The 21,076-nt window shown below is 40.3% G+C and overlaps 1 protein-coding gene across 1 annotated transcript in view; it reads left to right on the top strand.

Annotated features, from left to right (window-relative positions):
• Positions 1-334: 334 nt before the first annotated feature.
• Positions 335-21,076, top strand: part of LOC113013066 (copine-9-like) — a 115,633-nt gene continuing 94,891 nt past the window's right edge. The window contains exons 1-2 of the mRNA XM_026153657.2: positions 335-1,270; positions 4,315-4,355. Of these exons, the coding sequence (XP_026009442.1) occupies positions 1,191-1,270; positions 4,315-4,355 (121 nt within the window). The 5' untranslated portion in view covers positions 335-1,190. The remainder of the gene's footprint in view (positions 1,271-4,314; positions 4,356-21,076) is intronic.

Here is a 21,076-nt window from a genome sequence, read left to right on the forward strand (position 1 = left end):
CATTCTCTCACTACACTACAACAACCTAATATTCTCCTGTTACATCCCCCAGATTGGAAAGGCGAGGAGACGAACACAGGGTCACTCAGTAATATTCAAGATGACTAATACATGACCTTTTAACCAATCTCATAAATCATGAGTTGATCATTTATATAACAGGAATTCATGATACATTAATTCACATATTTAATCACCATGCAGTTGTTATTCTTACCTACATAAATAGCCCTAAAAAAAAGCATTTATGCATTCTATTTTTAGTGTACAGCTGACCCAAGAAAGACAAAAACGGAGCTTGCATCACCCTCTTGTTGCATAACATTTAATACAAACCATACACTTGTGTGGAAGAGGATTAGGGCCACTGGTTAAAAGCAAAAACAAACATACACACAGAAAAAGAAAAATAGAGGCATCTTGGATTTTTATAAATGAATTTTGAGGTATAAATTCAGACTTCAATCTCTTGAATCTTTTTTTTTTTTTTTTTTTTTTTTTTTACAAAAGACGCTGCCCCCTCACCACCAACACACACACACACACACACACACACAGACACACATGCTTTCCTCAGTGGTCCAAGTCCTCGTCCATTGTTACATGTCGTCTTACACAACTTAAACGGATAATTTGGGTGCGTCTCTGGCGCCACAGAACAGAAAAGGCGTTACATTTTGTCACACGTGGAAATATTCTGCCCGCTGGTGACAGACAGGCAAAGGACGAGAGGAAAAGATCTGAGGAATTTTACTCACTTTAATTTATTTTAAAAGCATGTAAGCTCCAGAAAATATTTCACAAAGGAAGAGGACGATGAAAAGAGAGAGAGGGAGATAGAGAGGTGGAGACAGCACCTTGCTGTTGCCGGTGCCTCCGGTTGGCTGCGCTCTCCTCCCTCCTCTCTTCCTCAGCACCGGACAGATACCGGGAGCGCACGGTGAACGCACGAAGGATGAATGAACTTTAAATTTGCCTCACAACTTTCCCCCCCTCTCTCTCTCTCTCTACCTGACAGTTTCTCCCCCCTCCCCCGCCGCTCGCTGTTCCAGGAACGAAACCCCTAGAGAGGAATATCTCTACAATGGATTTACCGCAATCACGATCCAGTAGTGATTAAATAGATTTTTTCCCCTCTCACCCTCTTTTCCTTATTTCTTTGCGGATGCTCATTAGCTTCGTGAGTCGAGATGATGGCATCAATAGGGGAATTCGATCCTCTCAACACCAGAGTCCCCGCAACTAAAATAGAAGTTACCGTGTCCTGCAGGTAAGGGCAAACTCCCGTACACGTACTGTAGATGCTTTTCAGTTTAAACCCTGATCTAGAGTCTGTTATTTCACCCACTGTGGGTAAAATATGCTGAAAAATTAGTTCATCAGATGTGCGTGAGGAATGTTTTGTTCTTTCATGTAACACTGATGTTTTCTATCTATCTATCTATCTATCTATCTATCTATCTATCTATCTATCTATCTATCTATCTATCTATCTATCTATCTATCTATCTATCTATCTATCTATCTATCGATGACCTTATGCTTTCAGATGCCCTTTGCTCTCATGGTTGCCTCCATATGTATTAAAGCGGTTTAAAAATCGTGGAAAATATTTTCATATGGCATCAAGTCTGGCCAGTGCCCTAGCGTGCCACTGATATTCATAGACATGCCTTGATGGTGAGCTGTGTGTTAGGCACAGTGCAATAGCACGTGCAGTTACAGAGTGTTAAAATGCTGCAAATAAATACACTGATAACAGCCGTTTAATTTGTCCTGTTTAATTTGTAACCCTGCAAGAGAACTTCTACAGCTGGATTTACAGTTTTACAGATGCCTTAGCTGAACAGTTGACTGAGTGACTAACAGACCAAGCGGAGAAGCTCATCCAGGGCTTTTCCAGACTGTCAGTCACCCTGCCTACCTGGGTCTGCTGACGGTCTTTCCAATTCACTCCTGAATAATGAATAGCTGTTGCTCCTGTGCTGTCCCTTCTAAGATCAGACAGATTTGAAGTGGCTAGACACCTGACAGCAGTGTGAGCTAAAGGTGAGCTCAGATGAAGAGATAAATGATAAAGTTCTTTGTGTTTTTTTGTTTGATTGTTTGTTTGTTTTTTACCTTGGGTTTGCACACTGAATGCATGACCTTATCTATGCCTTGAATTACTGAATTTCTGTTTGATACAATGACAAATGGAACAGCTGACCACTTAATATAAAGACTGGAAGCAGGAGGAAACAGTATGTCTAGCTCTGTTTAAAAGTTTAAAAACCAGCATAATGTGAGTTTCTGGGCACTGTGTGCAGGACAAAACATGAAGTAATACATCAGGGTATTAACCAGACTGAACAGACCTCTATATAACTCTCTTTAATGATGTTGGAGGTTCTGGTAAGCATGTAGAGACGGGCAACTGATTTTCTTTAGATGGGCAAAATTGCACTATTGCATTTCATTTTTATGATCCCTCTTCTCCCAAAGATAGAGTTATCCTGCACACTGTTTCTGGATTTTTTTTGAGCAACAGCTTGATATACTGATACATTTCAGTGAGAAATACTTTTTCTTTTTTTCAGACTGACACGAGACAACCCTTGGGGCTTTAAAGCATGTGAAATCTGAAGCCAAATCATGGCCTTAACCAAATAGTTTTGTTGACTAAACCTAACAAAAGTAGGGTTGAAATGATACAGTAGAAAGATCCATGTACACAAACCAAGGGAAATCTTTGGGATTACATCACACATAAGGCTTCTCTGAATATTAGTTTACTTGTGAATTAACCAGTGGAGTAATTAAATCAGTACTTTACAAATGTATGAATGTCATGACATGAACTTTTGTTAGAAATGATTATAAAGACTTTTACAGCTAATCTATGGAGTGTTTTACCCTCATAGAAGAAATACGAATGCACTATTTCACTCACTGTTTCTGCATTTTGGCTTAATTTCTGTTATTAAATAATAACATGGTGTAAAATGTCATGTTTTGTGGTTATTTGTCTAGTTTCAAGACTTGCTAAGGACCACATGATTTGCATTATTTGCTGATATGTGAGCAAAGGTGTGTGCTTTCCTTTTTTTTGGCTTTACACTTCATGGCTCAGAGTGGTTTTACATGATATACAATCACGCTGTTTGTGGATGTTGAAATGCAACCAAATCATAAATTCTGTGGACATACAATGAAAAGGCAGAATCATGTTACATAATGTTTTGGACTATAAAAAGTGTAAAGCCCATAGATTATGTGATAATATATGATTTGTCTGTTACTTTGGTTCATTTCTCAGGTGACAGTTGTCCAAATAAATATGTGAAGTCTTTCACTTGATTTTGTAATATGTGGACAACAGGAAGTACCTTCTTCATTCTGTTTGGTAACTTGTCATTACTGCCTACAAGTTGCACAACTGTTATTTTTATATACATCTTTCAGGTGTGACGCTAATGACAACCTGTCGCTAAAGAAAGCAGAAGGATTACCACGACAGACTCCCAGTATTAGTTTGTTCTTTTAGAGTACAACTGCACACAGTAGAAATATTCCGTTTCTGTATGTACTAGCACTTGTGTGAAGATTGAAGAAAAATACAGTTATTTTTCCTCACATTAGATGCAAATGTAAGCGCTCTTATTCCACAAAGTAACTGCAAAACCTTGTGCTCTTGAAATCATCATCTCAAGCGTATTCACTGTGATGCATAATAGCAGGTACCTTCAGAAAACTAACAGTCTGACACATCAAGTCATCACTGGCAGAGAAATATGTATGTATGACAAGACAGGAAAATTTAGAAGTCATTGTGGAAATGACTGGAAATCACCAGCCTGTTTCACACAGTACCAAAGGGTTTGAGTTTTTCATTTTTGTAGGACTCATTAATTGACATTAAAACTTTTTGACACATTAATGTAAAAACCTTTGGCGAGCTAGAGTCATGTAGTGTTTCTCTGCTCATGTTTTGGGAAATTAATCTTTGGTTCTGAAAGATATTTCACAAAATGTGCCAGAGTAACTGAGTCACCAGCTACCTATTTATCTTGCTGATCAGTCCTTCACTAATCATTCAGTGCTTTGTTTTTTAATTTTTTCTTTCATTTTGGCTTAGCGTTACTCAGAAAGGCTTCTCGTGATGTTTGTTTTCACAGAATAACTTGGGGAGCAGTTTAAATTTGCCCATGACCTAACTTTCAGGGTTTAGATGAAAACCTTTGTAAACATGCAGGAGAGTTAAGAACAAAAGAGATAAAAATAGGATGGAGCGAATGTTAATGAATGAATACATCTTTTTTATTGTTTCCACAGGAGTCTACTGGATGTGGACACATTCTCCAAGTCAGATCCTGGTATGTATGAACCATTTAGAGTCTGAAGTGCTGGTACTGATGATTAAGTTTAAATAAAACTGTTTGCTGGGGATGGATTTGGGTTATTTTTTTGTTAGTTTGTGTTACCTAAAATGAAGTTAAATACATTAAAAATAATAAAACAAATAAGGCACACCACAGATAAATGACTCATATTTAACTTATTTATTAGTACACAATACTGCAAGATGTAGTATTGATCTGAAACAAAGTAAATACAAGATCAGTATTGATAATACCAAGTACTGAAAGTACAGCTACCGGTACATTGTGTGCAGTGTAATGATTTATGAAGTGAATACATCTTCCGAATGCTAAATGTGAATACATTTTAATGAGCACCAAATGACTTTTTTACGTTCCACTGTTAATTAGTTTACACAACAAAACATAACTTTCACAGTTTTTCAACTTTTTAGTTTTTTTGAGACCTAAAACACATTTGCATGGAAAACAAATATCCATCTGTGCAGGGATCTTTATTTAAACAGTTTTTTCCATGAATTCATTTAAAAAAAAGATCTCATTTTATATAAAATACCTCATATTCAGAAAAAAACACTGCTGACATGAGGATAAAATGTTTATCAAGTTTACAGAATGACCCGTGTACGTGTGGACACAACCATGTTCTCAGTCACATTCAGGGTGACAGTCTGATTAAGGTGTTAGGCTTGTTAGTTTTGCTAGCAGTGTGCATGTGTCAGGTTCTTATTAGACCGGTGTGTGGATGCACATGTCTCTGTGTATGTAAACATGATCAGTCAGATCCAGCAGCTTTGACAGATCATACATTTTATATGGTACAAAATAGCCTCAGAGTTGTTAGACAGCTGGGGAAAATTGTGACAGAAAGTTTTGATAAAGGAGTTCATGCACTTACTTTCTCCTACTGTTCTCCCCATAATGCCATTGGCACGATAGCTGTTGGCCACAGTGGATTTGAATGCACCAGCCGGAGCTAAAAAGTTCAGAGAATACAAGTGTTGCATACAGATGTACCTTCAAACACTATTTTTGAGTGGTTTCCATCAAACCGCTACATTTCTAAACACCAAAATTGTCCATAATTACGCCTCCATGGCAGGATGTTTTCCACCCCCACTGCTGCACTCACACATCTTGATTTTACAAACCCATGTAGAAATTTAGGTGATATCTCAATTTTTTCCCTTTTTTGGGGAGTGGGGTGGGGGGTGGGGGGTTGATTCTGAGCTGTCAATAGCCAAGCCATACTGAGAACATTTCACAGCCACTCACCTCCACAGCAGCAAGTCTGGCTGTCTCTCCACCACCTCGTGTTCATTTTATTTTCAAAGCACAAGTGATTAAAAAAAGGACTAAGACATGCTGGCCAAAAAATGGCAGTTAAAAGAAAACATGATTTTCAGAAAAGGAGAAATTAGCAATCTTCAGAGTGAAAGGAAGTCAACAGAAAAAGAGCATAACAGCTTGAGTTCAACAGGTTCACGTGTTGTAGTCAGTGAAATTAAATGCAATTGGTGAATTTAGATATCAGTTATCTCCACTAGAATAGACTAGAGAATACAATCATAGCAAAAAAAGTGTGAGCCATTGCATCTGATAATCTGACTGCTCTGTAATAGTTTTTTGGTGTTTCCCCTCATTTGCCCTCCTGGCACCAAAGCTTTTTGCAGTCTAAGTAGAGCAGTGTGGTAAGCTTGAGAGGCCACAGGGCTTAACTATCTCAGACAAGAAATGATACCTTAAGAAAGCCTAACAGTTGAGCTTTAAATGAGTTACTCAAATCACAGCTTGAGAGCACAGCTGTCCAACCACCGGTCTTCAGGCTTGGGCGATGATGACTGATCACAGATGTGAGGGCTGCCTGAGGAGCGACTGGGCTCCAACCAGTACAGACAGGGTGAAGTAGTGCGTGAGGTTCGTCTTCAGTCCAGCACACACAAGCAGATGTTGGAGAAGAGCTCTGAGCCGCCTGTTGCTACATGCACTGCAGCTGGAAGATGTAATTAGCGGAGATGCTATTATTAATCAACAAACAGAGGCAACAGGGAAGATTCAAGATTTAAAACTATTTAAAAAATAATATTTCAAGCAAAGAGTAGAGGTTGGATTTTATCATTAAGTCGCTTATTTTTTGTGCTCTCTCTCGGATCCACAGAAAATTGAACTTGCACAATAAACGTTTAACGTGCAGCATTAACAAAAAGTGCAAAGCTTATGTTAAAGACTTCCATAACTCTGATGTGCATCAGTAGTACAGTCTTTAGGAGGAGCTATTAGATGTGCAGAGTGTGCAAGATTAAAAGTCATGTTAAAGAGGATTAAAACTTTTGTTAATGTTCTTGATTCACTTCAGAAGAAATGCAAATCTTATGATGTACATCAATAGTAATTCTAAGAAGATTCAGTGCACTCATGTGGCACACTAATTAGGGGTATATGTAAACAGTATTGCATTTACTGCACTTATTGCTGATGTGAAAAGCAGCAGCTTGCTGTACATCAGCCCTTTAACCAAAATACCAATCAAAAACTGAGATACAGCTTGACATGAAAAAATGAAAAAAGGCCATTTAATATACAGTCAGTTATCATTATGAAATCAGATGATTCAATGTTGTTATGAACTGTTAATAATCATCTTTTAGATTACCTTAATATTATAAAATAACTATTGCTGTCAGAGTTAATCTTGTTAAAATGACGTTAACGCCATAACCGCATTAATGCAGCAAATCTCTGTTAGCGAGTTAGTGCTGATCGCCCCTTGCATGACCTGCATGGCTGTCATGGTCCTGGGTCATGCGACCCAGTGTTTTGTGTTTTAGCCTATTTTGATGTTTATTCTTTGTTTAGGGTCACTAAGGCAGTCCAGCCATTTGTACATACTACCCGTGTATTAAGTCTCCCTTGCCCTTCGTGTGGTTATGTCATCTCCCCTGTACTACGTCTCCCCGGTTCATGTGTCTTGTCTAATCTCCATGTTTCCTGTTTTACTTTGAAAGTCTGTATTCACGGTCAGTGTATTCAGTTTCACTCCTTCTGTCCTGTCGTTAAGTTCATGTGTGTCAGCTGTGTTCCCATGTGTGGCCACTTCCCCTGATCATCCCTCATGTGTATTTAGTCTCTGTGTTTCATACAGTCTGTCTCGCGTCGTCTGTGTTATCTCCCCTACCCCTTGTCATAGTATCCCAGCCATAGTTTGTAGTTTGCAGTCTAAATCTCATTAGAGTCATAGTTTCCCAGTCTATGTTCAGGTTTTCCCTCAGTTACTTTGTTGTTCTTTTCCATGAGTTTTTCAGCCATAATAAAAGGCTCGTTTTGGTTGGAATCCACTCCTGCATCCTCGTTTGTGTTCGCACCTGGGTCCACCACACACCTTTCCGCACGGTCTGCCTCCGCAGACCTTGACAATGGCGTCAACGCGTTAGTTCGTTTAGCTCTTAATGCGTTAGCGCCATGCAGCCCCAGGCACAGGGCGATCCACGCTAACTCGCTAACGGAGATTTGCCGTGTTAATGCAGTTATGGCGTTAACGTCATTTTAACAAGATTAACTCTGACAGTACTAAAAATAACCTTTTTGTTTTGCAGGGACACATTTTCTTTTAGGTATTTTGATAAGGACATTTTATTTCACAATGTCAACTTTTATACTTCTTTTAAGCTAGCAAGCCCAATATGTGCTACCAAACTTAGCTTTTATGTTTACGGCTACTTAGCTAGTCAGCTAACTGTCTAAGCCAGTGTGTGGGTTAGTGTTATAAGCATTAGAGTTAGTGGTCTTTGCTTGATTTCTTTTTCTCCAATTATAAAGTTTAGGTGTAATATATGTAGATACCACAGTGGTTCCATACAGCTTCCAACCATGACATTCTTCTAAAATTACGCATACTTGCATGATAGAAAACCCACATGAATTTTCAGTTCATTTTCTAGCTCGAAGGTTTGTGACAAACAAATTTATTATTTTGATGTAAGAGATGGTAAATGCACTACCTGAAGAGCTTTACACAACATGACTCATTCACCCATTTACTTTTTTTCTGTGCTCAAGTGGATTTTACTTAATATTCACACACAGAGAAAAATACATCACATCTGTAAAATCAGTTTTCTTTAACTGAATAAAAACACATCAGCTAAATGTTTGATTGAAATTTAAAGCTTTTTTTTTTTTTTTTTTTTTGCTTTCTCTTCACTGAAAGTTGGCCTAACTTAATATATCAGCTTTATCAGGACTCTCAGTCATCAGTTAGTTTTAGCTTGAAAGAAGAATTACTTAGTGTGATGCATCAGCAGCAACATATTCACCTCAATAATGCCACAGTCACATTAGGGAAAGCAGTGGTCAGAGACCATGACATGAACAAAATAATTTCAAACGTGTGGAATAAATTTGGGATTTCATTGCCTTTGAAATGGCTGCTTCACAGACAGGAACTTTGTCTGCAGCTTGTAGCAGTTTCTATCTTTAAAGTGACTGGTGTCAAGACGTTGATAAAACGGCCATAAGACGAATTAGTCTGCTATCGGGTTGCAATTGAATGGTGTCAAGGTAGCAATTACATGCATTCTGTTTGTGATAATAGGTCATTGAATGTGATAAATTTGCTAAAATTGCCTAATTACATTCAGAGTCGAGCCAGAACCTCATAGATTCCGCAAGTAGTGATGTAGTTTTTGCTGGACCGAGATTTGACTGCACAATGAATGAGGTGCTTCAAAGCCTCTTTTTTGTATAGGAAGATAACCAGAACACAAACAGTTGGCAACCATTTAAGTTGAGTCTTGTAGTGCAAAGAGATGCGTTTCAGAAAAGTTGTACTTGTACACATTGACTCAGATTAATTGTAATGTATTAGAAACCATATATAAATTAGACAGCAGTTATTTGCAAACCTTAATCAAGTCTGTCTGAGTGTGACTGCAAGCAGTGTAAGTCACACTGCAATTGTTTGGAGACAGGTTGCCTCCAATCACGTGACCTTAATATAGGTTGCCTTAATATGGTCGCCCAGTAGTTGCTGATGTGCACAGTCGACCTCTGAGTGAGAAGTTCGTTAGTACAACTGCTTGCATTTACGTAATACAAAAAATATAATCAATGCAATCACCAGGCATTTTTACTAGTCCCTTTTTTTCTTTATGTAACCATAAAATATTCTTGGCTCTTGACATTTTAGGTTTCATTTGAACATTTCCACATTTAGCTCTGAAACTAGATGAAATGTGTGGGTGCCCATATCCATAGTCTCTAAGAAGTGCATTATATCTTTAAAACACACATGCATGTTCAAATGATTAATAAGAATACCATTTTTAAAATATTTTTAAGGAAGCATTTCCCTCTGGCAACATAGACATCCACAGCTGCCAATTAGCACCTCCACATCTGGCTAAAGTCAAATGTATTTTTACTGCAGCAAGATTTTATCAGTCCTCAGCAGCTGAAATACCTTTCTTATTCTGTAATTATCAAGAGTGCCTGTGTTCCTTATGAATTTCTGTGATATAGTATATGTACTGTCTTAGTGGTCTTTCTGTGTTTATAGTGGCAGGAAGGTTTAGCATGGCTCACAGGAACTACATACTTTGATCTGTAATAGGAACCAATCATCTGGATATGTCTGCCATCCAGGAAATTCTGCTGGATAATCTTGCACGCCCAAGAATTTTGTGTGAATGGTGCACTTTTACAGTTCAATTCACAATTGTCAGAAGAAACGATAAAACGATTCCTGCTGTGTTAACTAAGTTGTGAAATTGCTTGACTAAAAAGCTGCCTGTGAGTTCTGGCATCAGATAAGCCTGCAAATGCACAGTTTTCCTAGGTAATATTTCACTGGTACCTGGAAAAACACAGAACACCAGTGCCAACCTTTGCAACGCTAGAGTGCTGTGGTCTGAATGCTCTGTAACTCCCCCTCATCTAACAAGGTAGAAAAACAACTCCTCACTGCTTGCCAATCAATCCTACTTGGAGGAGATCATTGTCAAAGGAAGCAAAAATGACTGACAGGCTTAATAACCTCTTATTTGAAAACATGTTCTGTGATCTCCAGGAAATTGCAGCTACTGAACTGATCACAATCTAACAATACCTCCACCCTGTCATTCTCAATCCATTTTAATATGCAGAGAGCTGTTATACAGGCATGCATCTGTATACACTTGTCTACAGGTATTTTCGTAAGTCAGACCAGTTCACTGATTTAGTTTCTGTTGACAGATGCTCCCTGATGCATGCATCCGGGCTTTAAGACTGTAGAGAGTTAGCTGTTGGATGTTGGGCAGTTACAGGAATAAATGCTATGGCAGTAATAAGGCTGCAGCGTATGACAGGAAGGAAGCTTAAAAAAGGACTAAAGAACGTGGCTGTGTAACAAGAGGATACCGGCCCGTTCAATCAATCAGACGTTCTTTTTCCACTTCACATGTGAATGTTTTAATCAAAGTATATTCACCCAATCAGGGCTGCGTGCACTGCATCATTGAAGCTTCTGTGATTGCTAAATATAGGAACTTTAGATGAGATAGCAAAAATAACACAATATGCAATCGGGTCAAAAAGAGCATCTTGGCCTCATAAAACTGCGGGCGATTTAATTACTTTTAATATCGTTCAGAGATAATTTAGTAGGTGGTACTCATTAAATGGGTCACTTCCACTTTCACGGAGGTGTGTGAGGAGTCAGGAAGATGTTTTTTAATACTGTTGTCCATTTTTCACCGCATAGCTTAACTTATTACAGTCATTTCACAGAAGATGAGACTGACTAAAGCAGGGCATACATTTACACAGACATCATAAACTGCTGTCTTCATCAAAAATGCATTAAAGTGCCTAAATTACTCAATTCAAGTAAGGCAATGATCAGTGAAAATTTAAATTGTTTGATCACTATAGCCCTCTTGGGTTTCATTAACATAATGGATGGATGAGGGAGAGATGCTTTCTGTTCCCCGGTGATTCAGCTCTGTGTTTCAGATCAGATTTTAAACCTTGCACAATTACAGGACTTATTTGAAGGTTGTGAAACTGACATAAATCCACTTAGAATTACCCCAGACTCACGAAAACCTGTTTTTAGTATCAAAGTAATCCAGTGTTAGTTCACTATGCTTCCAGACAGAGATCGATCATGTATCCATGTATCTGTATACACGCCACGTCTCATATTTTTACAAACAAGTCATCTGTATTTAAAAGATGGGCAGTCATAAACTTTGTGTTTTACTCAGTGTGACCTCAAATTAGTAAATACTTTCATAGTGAGACCATAACATCACTAGGAAAGTGTTTTCTCAGGTCATAGAACAAAACAGCTGAGGGCTGTTTCCCCACAGACACAATATAACTGTAAGCTTTGCAATCAGACGAGTCGCCTTCTACTGGCCATTAAAAAGGATATAGATTTAGCGACACTTCCACAGTATAGACAAGTTAAATACTGTTAGCTAGATAAACAATAATAATGCCAAAGGATTGTGCGACTGTTAGAAATCGTACGTACCATCTGTGTTCAAAATCAAATCCTAGCTATGTGTTAGGCAATGACTGCCTCTGTGTTTTGGAGCACTCTGTTTTTTATACAATTGTAAACTGAGTATTTTGCTAATTAATATTTATATAGAGATCTATATATTATGTATACTGTAAATACCATATATTCCATACCACTGTTTTTTTTGCACTATGACAGAAAGACAAGCCTCCTCCTCCTCATTTATGTACAAACTTGGAAACAAATGTAATAAAAAATGTTTCTAATAATATCAGTCACAACTTAGTCATTTATTTACATTCCACAATACCACAATAGTTTTGTTTAACTTACAGAGTGGCTTAAAAAGAACTAAAAGAGTTCTATAGTCTGGATTTTCAGGTTCATGGTTATTCACAGAAATGTTTGGGAACTGATGACATCCCTCATGATTTCAGTATTGAATTATTGTTGCAGCATAGGAAGGGTCTTTAGGATAAAATAAAATATGATACAAAAACTTGTCTGTTGAGGGAGATGTAATGATTCAATTTGATTACATTCAAATTCATTTCAAATACATTTAATTCATATGTGCCTGTTTAGGCTCATTTATCTGCTTTTTTAGTGTTTCTGTTTTCTCTTCATGCTCTCCTAAATGCATGCTCTGTCCTTTACATTAGATATTGTGATTGAGTTGTTTTTGAAAATGCAGCACTATTAGATATGACTCAGTTTCACTGAAAAGTAGAAAGAGATTAAAATGGCAGGTAAAATTACGTTGTGACAGACCAGTTCACTTTTTACAGCTTTGTCTGTCAAAATGATGGACAATGAAATGCTACCTCTGGTGTTACCTTGTGTTAAAAGCTCTGTAGTTGCTCACTTCTCTTCTCTCAGTGATTGACTTGGATAATGATATCCCTGCATCCTGGTCTGTGCTGGTCTTGGCTGAATGTAGTGACAAGGGGTTTCTGTTCAATGCCAGGGATACTGGCATTGTACAGACCACCAGCCACTGTTGTCTTCTGTGTAAATACAGGCCTTTTGATGTTGCCGAGCTCACCGCAATAAACCAAGCTAGTGATGTGGTCTCTGCCAATATTCCCCCTACATTACTATGCAAAGGTCATGAGCCATGACTGGATCCCATTTCTTTAATTAACTCATTAGAAAAAGACAAAGATAACACAATTTGACTGGCATATGATGGTATTTTTGCATCAACAAGGTGATTCCCAAAGAGCTATTAGCTGAAAACTCAGGAAATCTTAGCATGGTGTGTGGTGTGTGCTCGAAGAAATTGAAGGAAACTGGACAAGTGAAAGACAACAGGAAGAAGTGGCATGTCTAAAAAATCTACACCGGATGAGCAAATTCTGAAAGTCATGTCCTCAAAAAAAAGAAATGATGTCACACTATTAAGCTATTAATAAGGTATTAGAAGGTGCTTAATTCATCATTTATGTATCTTTACATCATTACTGCTCCTTGGTATGCCATTTATAAATGCAAATATACTGTTATGACTATGATTCTGATTATTACTAGCAGTGATAGCTGTACATAGATAAACCATGTACAGCAGTGATGCACATGCACATGCTCATTATATTAATGCTGCTATCCTGTATATATTGTACATACTATTGTTTGAGTACTTACGATTGTTTTTTTTTGTACTTTTTATATTTTACATTTATATTTATTATTGAAACTTGCACCAAGGGAGTGGCACTCCAATTTCGTTGTACTCTGTACAATGACAATAAAGGCTATTCTATTCTATTGGTGTAACAGTAACAGATGGATAAACATATCTGTATTTATAAATGACATACTAAGGAAGAATAATGATGTATAAATGCTGAATTAAGCACTTGCTAATAGCTTACTAATGTTGAATAGTGTGACAGTATCATAAAGTTGAGTTGAGTTGATCTGCTTGAATTGATTCATCTACTATTTGACGAAGCCTCATCAGAAATGGTGTCAGTGGAAAGATGTCTCTCAAGACAGCATTCTTAAAACAAAAGAGTAAGAAAGGAAAGAAGGCTGAGGTATGACAAATTACACAAAAACAAAATATAAAGAAATTGGTGTCGTTTGAGACTTTTGTACGCTACAGTATTTTGGTAATAGATTTATTATTTTGTCATAATGACCTCCAGATTTTACAAATTTAGTTAACCTCCTAGGGCCTGATGTCCACATATGTGGATGTCATATTTTGGGTTGTCTAGACCAAAATACTTAATTTTGCTCTACAAGGGCCTGATATCCACTTACAAGGACATTATACTGACACTGTTCTATCGACATTTAAAACAACTGTCCTCATATGTGGATCTCATTCTTCTCAGTAACAAAAATCCGGTAAAAAAATAAATAAATCACGTAATTCTTTGTTTTTACATTCATCAGGTCCCAGTCAGCCCAAATAGCAAAGAGAAATTAAAAATGCATGCCATTGAAGAGTTTGGGTCTTAGGAGGTTAAAGATAATAGCCAGACTGGTCTGTGAAACCGTTTTTGAATGAATTGACTACAGTTACAGTCTGCAAAACAGTTTTTCAAAAAACATATTTTTCAAATTCGGGGATCAGTGATCAAAACAAATACGAAAGCACATGGCTGCATCTTTGGTTTAAAAATAGGCAGACCAAATTACAGATAGACCCCAGTGCTTCTGAACTTTGATGGCACTTCATATCAAGTGGTACTCGACGAAACCCAGTGATCCGGTTGTTGATATTCGCTATTTCAGTGCTGTAGTGAGTCTCTTTTTTCATACCTAGGTAGCTACAGCTTTGGACTTTGGTAATGATTGGATTTTTTTCTCAAGAACACAACAATAAATATGTGATCTCTTTTCTCCTGCATTCACATTCTGAGAATTTCAGCTGTTCTTGTCAACAGCTTTGAGCTAAGAGGTTGTGCTTGTTTGCGTCTGTCTGTCTGCGTATCTGTCTCCTGCTCATGAACTTGTCTGTCACAGCTTTCTACAAGAATGTGTTAGATGCCAAACACTCATCTCTTCAGGCACTTCTTCTTATCTAATTTATTGATGACTCAGCGTTTGTCCTTGGAGATGTTGTGTCACGTTGCCTGGTCGTTGTGTAAATTTAATTTGAGTTTCTCTTACTCCACCATCAAATTAGCTGATGCCTCTCTCTCACCGCCCACACAGGGATGGAGGATGTACTGTATACCTGCACTGTTCATGTGCTCATCTGTGTAAAGTACAGGACTGTTAAGTTGGCTTGCAAATAGCTTTTTTTCCCATTTAGATGGACATGAATAAACATGATGCTTTGAAACCAGTAGGCTAACCAGTAGGTTTTTACAAAGAATATATTGAAGATTTTGTTGTTCTTTTACTTTTGTGCTTAAATGTAAAGCGATTTAGGAAGACCAGGTGTTTGAATGTTTGCTTTCGGCCAAATGTGACACTGTGCACTATGATTATGCATCTTCAACCCTTCCAAAAAGGCCATACTTGTACAGTCTTTCTCTAATTGTACTGGTGTGAGCTTGTGTGTAGCTCTTTGGTTTTGTTGCAGTTTCCCTGATTGCATGGTCTGACCTTGAGGTGACTTTGCTGGGCATAGAGTGCTGTGAAGACTGTGGCACTGTGTTAACACACCTGAATGCTCCAGACTACAAATTGGCAAAGATTCAGTTTTTATGGAGGTGCTCACACATGCTGGTGATCAATTAATGAAGTGCATTTGACTAGCGGCACCTGGCTTCTACACTTTGCTCATCCTGACATGCTTTACACCACTGATGCCTGACCTTCGTTTTTGCATTTCATTAATGTGTTTACTTTCATATTTGTTGCAGGTCTTGAGCTGAGTCTGTAGCAACCATTAAACCATTAAAAACTAATTTAGGTCAGAAAAAAAAATTGCAGGTATACATTTTGATTTGAAGGTTATCTTTAAGGTATCTTTAAGGTTTCTCTATTTTTCACCTATTCTAGTTCTATTGATCAATCATCTTTGAAAGGTTTTCATTTCCTAGAGGTAACCACTCCATTTCTTATTAAATCTATATCTATATACACGATGTTGCTGAAAGTATTTTCACATCTGTCTATACACTCATATAAACCTGAGTGACATCCCATTTTTAGGGTTTAATATGGTGTCTGCCCACCTTTTGCAGCTATAGCAGCCTCTTCTGGGAAGACCTTTCATAAGATTTAGGAGTGTATTTCACTTTCTTTTTTTTCTTTTCTACCATTCTGTCAGATGTCATGTATGAGGTCAGACACTAATTTTGGAGCTTGCAGTCTCCACTCTAATTCATTCCAAATATGTTTGGAATGAATTGGTGATGTGGTGTAGAAGAACTTGACTGGCCTGCTCAGAGTCCTGACCTCAAACCCACACCACGATTCCCCCTCCGCCAATCTTTACACCTGGCACAATGCAGTAACACAACTACCGTTTTTCTGGTAACTGCCAAACCCAGACTCGTCCATCGGATTGCCGGATCGAGAAGCATGAGAACATGTTCTCTAGCGTCCACCACTGTTCTAGAGTCCAGTGGTGGTATGCTTTCCATCACTGCATCAGATGCTTTGCATTGTGCTTGGTGATGTGAGGCTTGGACACAGCTGTTCAGACATCCAAACCCATTCCAAGAAGCTCTGTGCACTGTTTTTTTTTTTTTTTTTTTTTGCCTGTCCCATTTGGTTCTTTAGCCATCAGAATTGTTGTCTGAAGACCAACAAGGATACCCAATGGATTTACTTTGCCAAATGGATCATCGTGGCATTACTGTATTGGTCCATTTGATCGACCTTTGTTTTTATTATTTATTATATTTTATTTTCAGATGTTACAGACGGGACAGACATGAGTGAGGGATAGGAAAGGGAGAGAGAAAAAGGAAGGAAAAGAAAAACAGAAGGGGAGAGGGACAGTGAGAAAGGGGGGGAGAAAAAAAAATCTCCTGGATCACCTGTTGAGAGAAGAAGAATAGAAAACAAGCAAAAAAACAAAACAAAGCAACATACTAAACACAACACCATCGCATTAATCTAGCTAAGTGTAAACAGCAGTAAATACTAAATATTCAATGTTGTTGTGCAGCACGCAGGACAGACAGCGCACAATGTGCTTTGAAGTAGCAGCCAAGAAAGGTGTAAGTCTACGAGCAGTGAACACCCGTGTGCATACCTGTGTGGATCAGCGCGCTTGTATTTAAATGGTTTCCATATGTAATGGTCTGCAAGATGATGTAGCAAGCCATAGCCCCGTCCCCCAGGGCATGAAGCAGGCATGGAGGAGATCCAGGCCCCAGACATCCAGAGGCCTCAGAGTGCGAGAGCCCAAGGAGGACCACTGGAGGGGCATCCGTGCCACCCTCATGGGAAGGGCTGAGATTCCCCAGACGAGGCGTCACCCAGGAGCCACTGAGCAGAAGCTAGAGGGGGCTGCACCGGCGTGCCCGCTGGCTCTGCCGGCAGCCAGCTGAGCCAGAGTGAACCGAGCCGCAGGCCCAGAGGCCAGAGGCCCGAGGGCCCACCACACCCCGGAGGAGGCCTGACCGAGCAACAGGCGCCAGGCCCCGCCAGGCCCCGCCAGGCCCCGCCAGGCCCCGCCAGGTAGGCTAACCAGTAGGTAGCCGCCAGGTAGCCACCGGGAGTGAACCGGTACATACCGGGGCGCCCAGCCCCGGACACCAAGAACCACCACCGACCCCTGAGGGCATCAGTCACCGGCAGGGAGTGTGGTGAGGGGAGATAGGCCTTGGAGGGCCTGGGAGTTCCCAGAGAGGTGGAGTCTAAGACCCGACCTGACATATAGACACAGAGAAACAGGCACACACAGACACAAACATGCATTCCCACCCTCATGCACACATATACAAACACTCAGAACTCACCCAACGTAAGGATTGACATAAATGGACATGTATACACAATCACACTCCCCAAACATACTCTATACCCCGGGTCCAGGTACCCTCGCCCCCAGAGGGGGAAACAGAACCCATACCCAAGAGATGTTACCCTTCCCCCCGGGGTGGAGGCAAGCAGACCATCCCAGGCTCCGCAGCAGCAGGGAGGCCAATCGGACAGCTAACATCTCCTCCCAACCCCCCCGCCCCAATGGCTAGCAGAGAACGGGGGTGTGTGAAGACCCCATACCTCCCTCCTCCCGCTCATGTGTAGTGTTGCTGCGTGTTGTTCTAAAGTGCATTTAAAACAAGGGAGAGCATGGACGCCGTTAACGTGCCCACCCTCAAGGCCCTATATATATATGTGTGTGTTATGAGATTGTAAGTAATGTGGATGTCTAAGTTGTGAGATAAAATTGAGGCACAGGTGGCCGGAAGGGGAAAGAGGGGGGGGGGGGGGGGGATGTCTCCCCTGCACCCTTGTGACAAGGCCCTACCTGTGTGGGTGAATGTGGTGGAGCGGGAAGAGGGAGGTAGCCGGGGATGGGGAGGAAAAGGAGGGAGGGGAGGATGCCCCTCCCTAGGGCCAGCTCCCCTGCTGACCCCAGTAGGCACCCCCCGTCCTCTGGTACCCACCAAGGCAAGGGAGCCCAGGTCCATCCAGACCGGGGCCTACGGTAGCACTGCCAAGCCCCACAGGACCCGGGGCAGCCCACCCTACCCCACCGCAGAGGAAACTGTACCCACCCCAACATTCAATCGTCTCCCAGACTACACAAGACAACAGACACCCAGGTTAAGTTTATTCTCCACCTCTCCTATGTCTCTCCCCCACCTGCAGAGTGGACTCCTGCAACGATGGAACAACCTCCCTGCCAGTTGAAGAGCCCCCCAGTTAGGCCGATGCACAAGAGGCCCCCTGCGCCAGGGCTGAGCCCCCATGCACCCACCCGCTCACAACCTCGGTGACACACCGACGAGGACCGAAGCCCCCAAGGCCCAGCCAGAGCCCCAGCACGGAGGCAAAGCACCCCCGAACCCCAAACCCCCACGCCTGCCCCGGATCCACTCAGGGGCAGCCAGGCCACCAGGCCAGTAACCTACGTCCACCAGTACAGACCATCCTCCAGCCCCGCTGCATGCAGCCACGAGGAGAACAACCTCTAAGAGCGACCAGAGCCACTAACCAGGTTATGAACACAACCCCCGGGTTAAGCCCTCCAGGGATAACGTCTCTAGGGGTCCTCCAGGCGCCCTAAGCCCATCCCAACTCCATATGAACCACAGTAGCTAAGGCGGGACCAAACCACGACCCCCTACCCCCGCTAGGTGATGGAGCCGATCAAAGGAGCCCAGAGGGATTGATCTAATGTGGTGGCAGAGGCTATATCGAGACTAATGTGATCTATTAGAAGGTTTCTATATTGGCTAGAATTAAGATTATTTTTATTTTTCCAGTTCATGAGGACCGTTTTCTTGGTGATGCATAGGGCAGTAAAAACCATGTGGACTGTATTAGTTTCTGTAGTGACCTCATCCAGTTTTCCTAACAAGCATATTAAAGGGGAGGTTGGAATTTTACATTACATTCTCTGTGCACTGTTAATGAACTAATCTGAAGGCCACATGATGTTTGGAGATCTGTAGTGATTGACACTGCAGAAAGTTGACCCATTAACTCTGCTGTGATTTTATTTGGCTTATGACTTTCTTGGCTGAGATGCTGTTGATCCCAATCACTTCCACAATGTTATAATACTTCTAACAGTTCACTGTGGGATATTTAGTAGTCAGGAAAATTCACAACTGGATGGGTTGCACAGGTGGCATCCTATCACTGGAATTCACTGAGCTCCCATTCTTTCTAAAATGTTTGTAAAGCAGTCTGCATCCCTAGGTACTTGTTTGTATACACTAGGGCTGGGCCATATTATACCGTTCACGGTAATACCAGTGTAATTTTGGGCAACGATAGAAAAATGAAATATCGCGATAGAATATGAGTAAAATGCGCATGCGCAGTGCCTTTGGTTTCATATGCACACGTCGGAAAAAGCATGGCGGCGAAAGCAAATCGTTGAATGAATCGGATAAACCAGAATTGGTTTGTAAAAATGCTGCAACTTCAGTGGTGTGGAACTGGTTTAGCTTTTGTCCGTCAGACACACAACAAAGCACTATTTTTGGTAGAGCATGCTAGCGGGCCGTCATTATTACCGTGTTTTTTTGGAAAATACGGCACACTTAAAATCAACCCTTTGATTTTTCTGAAAATCGACAGTGCCCCTTATAACCCCGTGTGCCTTATGTATGAATTCTGGTTGTGTTTACTGACCTCGAAACGATTTTATGTCGTACACGGCGCTCGAAAATCTGTCAAATGTTTTAGTACTACTTTGCTAAGCTACGAACCTGGACTGCTTGATGGATTGTCGGAGCATTACGGCTACCGTAGTCAGGAGCCTGGCGGAGTGATACGTACTGTGCTTCAACATAATATTACCGTATTGTGTGTGTATAACCTCTTTTTTAAGTGTTGTGGATATTATACATGGTTATGCTGAGGATATGTCGGCCAATTTCCACTGGAAATCCTGAAAAGATGAATTATGCAACGAATCTATGAATTATAAAACAAACATGAACTTAATTGTAAATTAAAATTTAAAGCAGACCTCTGGCACCTACAATACTTTTGACAATAAATCATATCAATGGCCATTGGATGGGTCAGGAAGTGTCGAGCTGGCTAGACCAGAAGACTCTTTGAGGGTCTTCTGATCTAGCCAGCTCCCCACTGGCTCTAGCCTCCTTTTAATCTCCAACTGGCTACTCCCAGTAATTCTTATTATAGAAAGCATCCACACATGCGGGTTTATGTACAAGTCTGTCTGTTAATAGATGTTAGTTTGCTTGCTAGATTGTACCATATTATGCTAAGTCACAGTAACAAAATTACAGATTTTTTTTTTTACATGAAAACAGACAGACCAGTATAAAAAATGTAACCCTTTTTTTGTTTAAATCCCTCACTCATATTACTTGGTGTGAAAGCAGGTTGCACAGTCATGGAAACTGTTTGAGTTTGGGCCATATGCAAAAATCAAATCCGTCACTCAGCAGTATACTACACTACTATTTTCTCCACCAAGGAATGAAGTTATGTAAGTTCCTTTGAAAAGAACTCTGGCGTGCTGTGTACCAACCTGTCAGCCAGCGTTTTAAAGGAGGTGTCACTTTTTAAAATGATGATAGATGTTTAATTTTGAAACATAACTCCTTTCATTATTAATATTACATGCTCTGCAATGCTGTTA

Source organism: Astatotilapia calliptera, chromosome 20 (assembly GCF_964374335.1).
Source record: "Astatotilapia calliptera chromosome 20, fAstCal68.1, whole genome shotgun sequence".
Lineage (NCBI taxonomy): Eukaryota > Metazoa > Chordata > Actinopteri > Cichliformes > Cichlidae > Astatotilapia > Astatotilapia calliptera.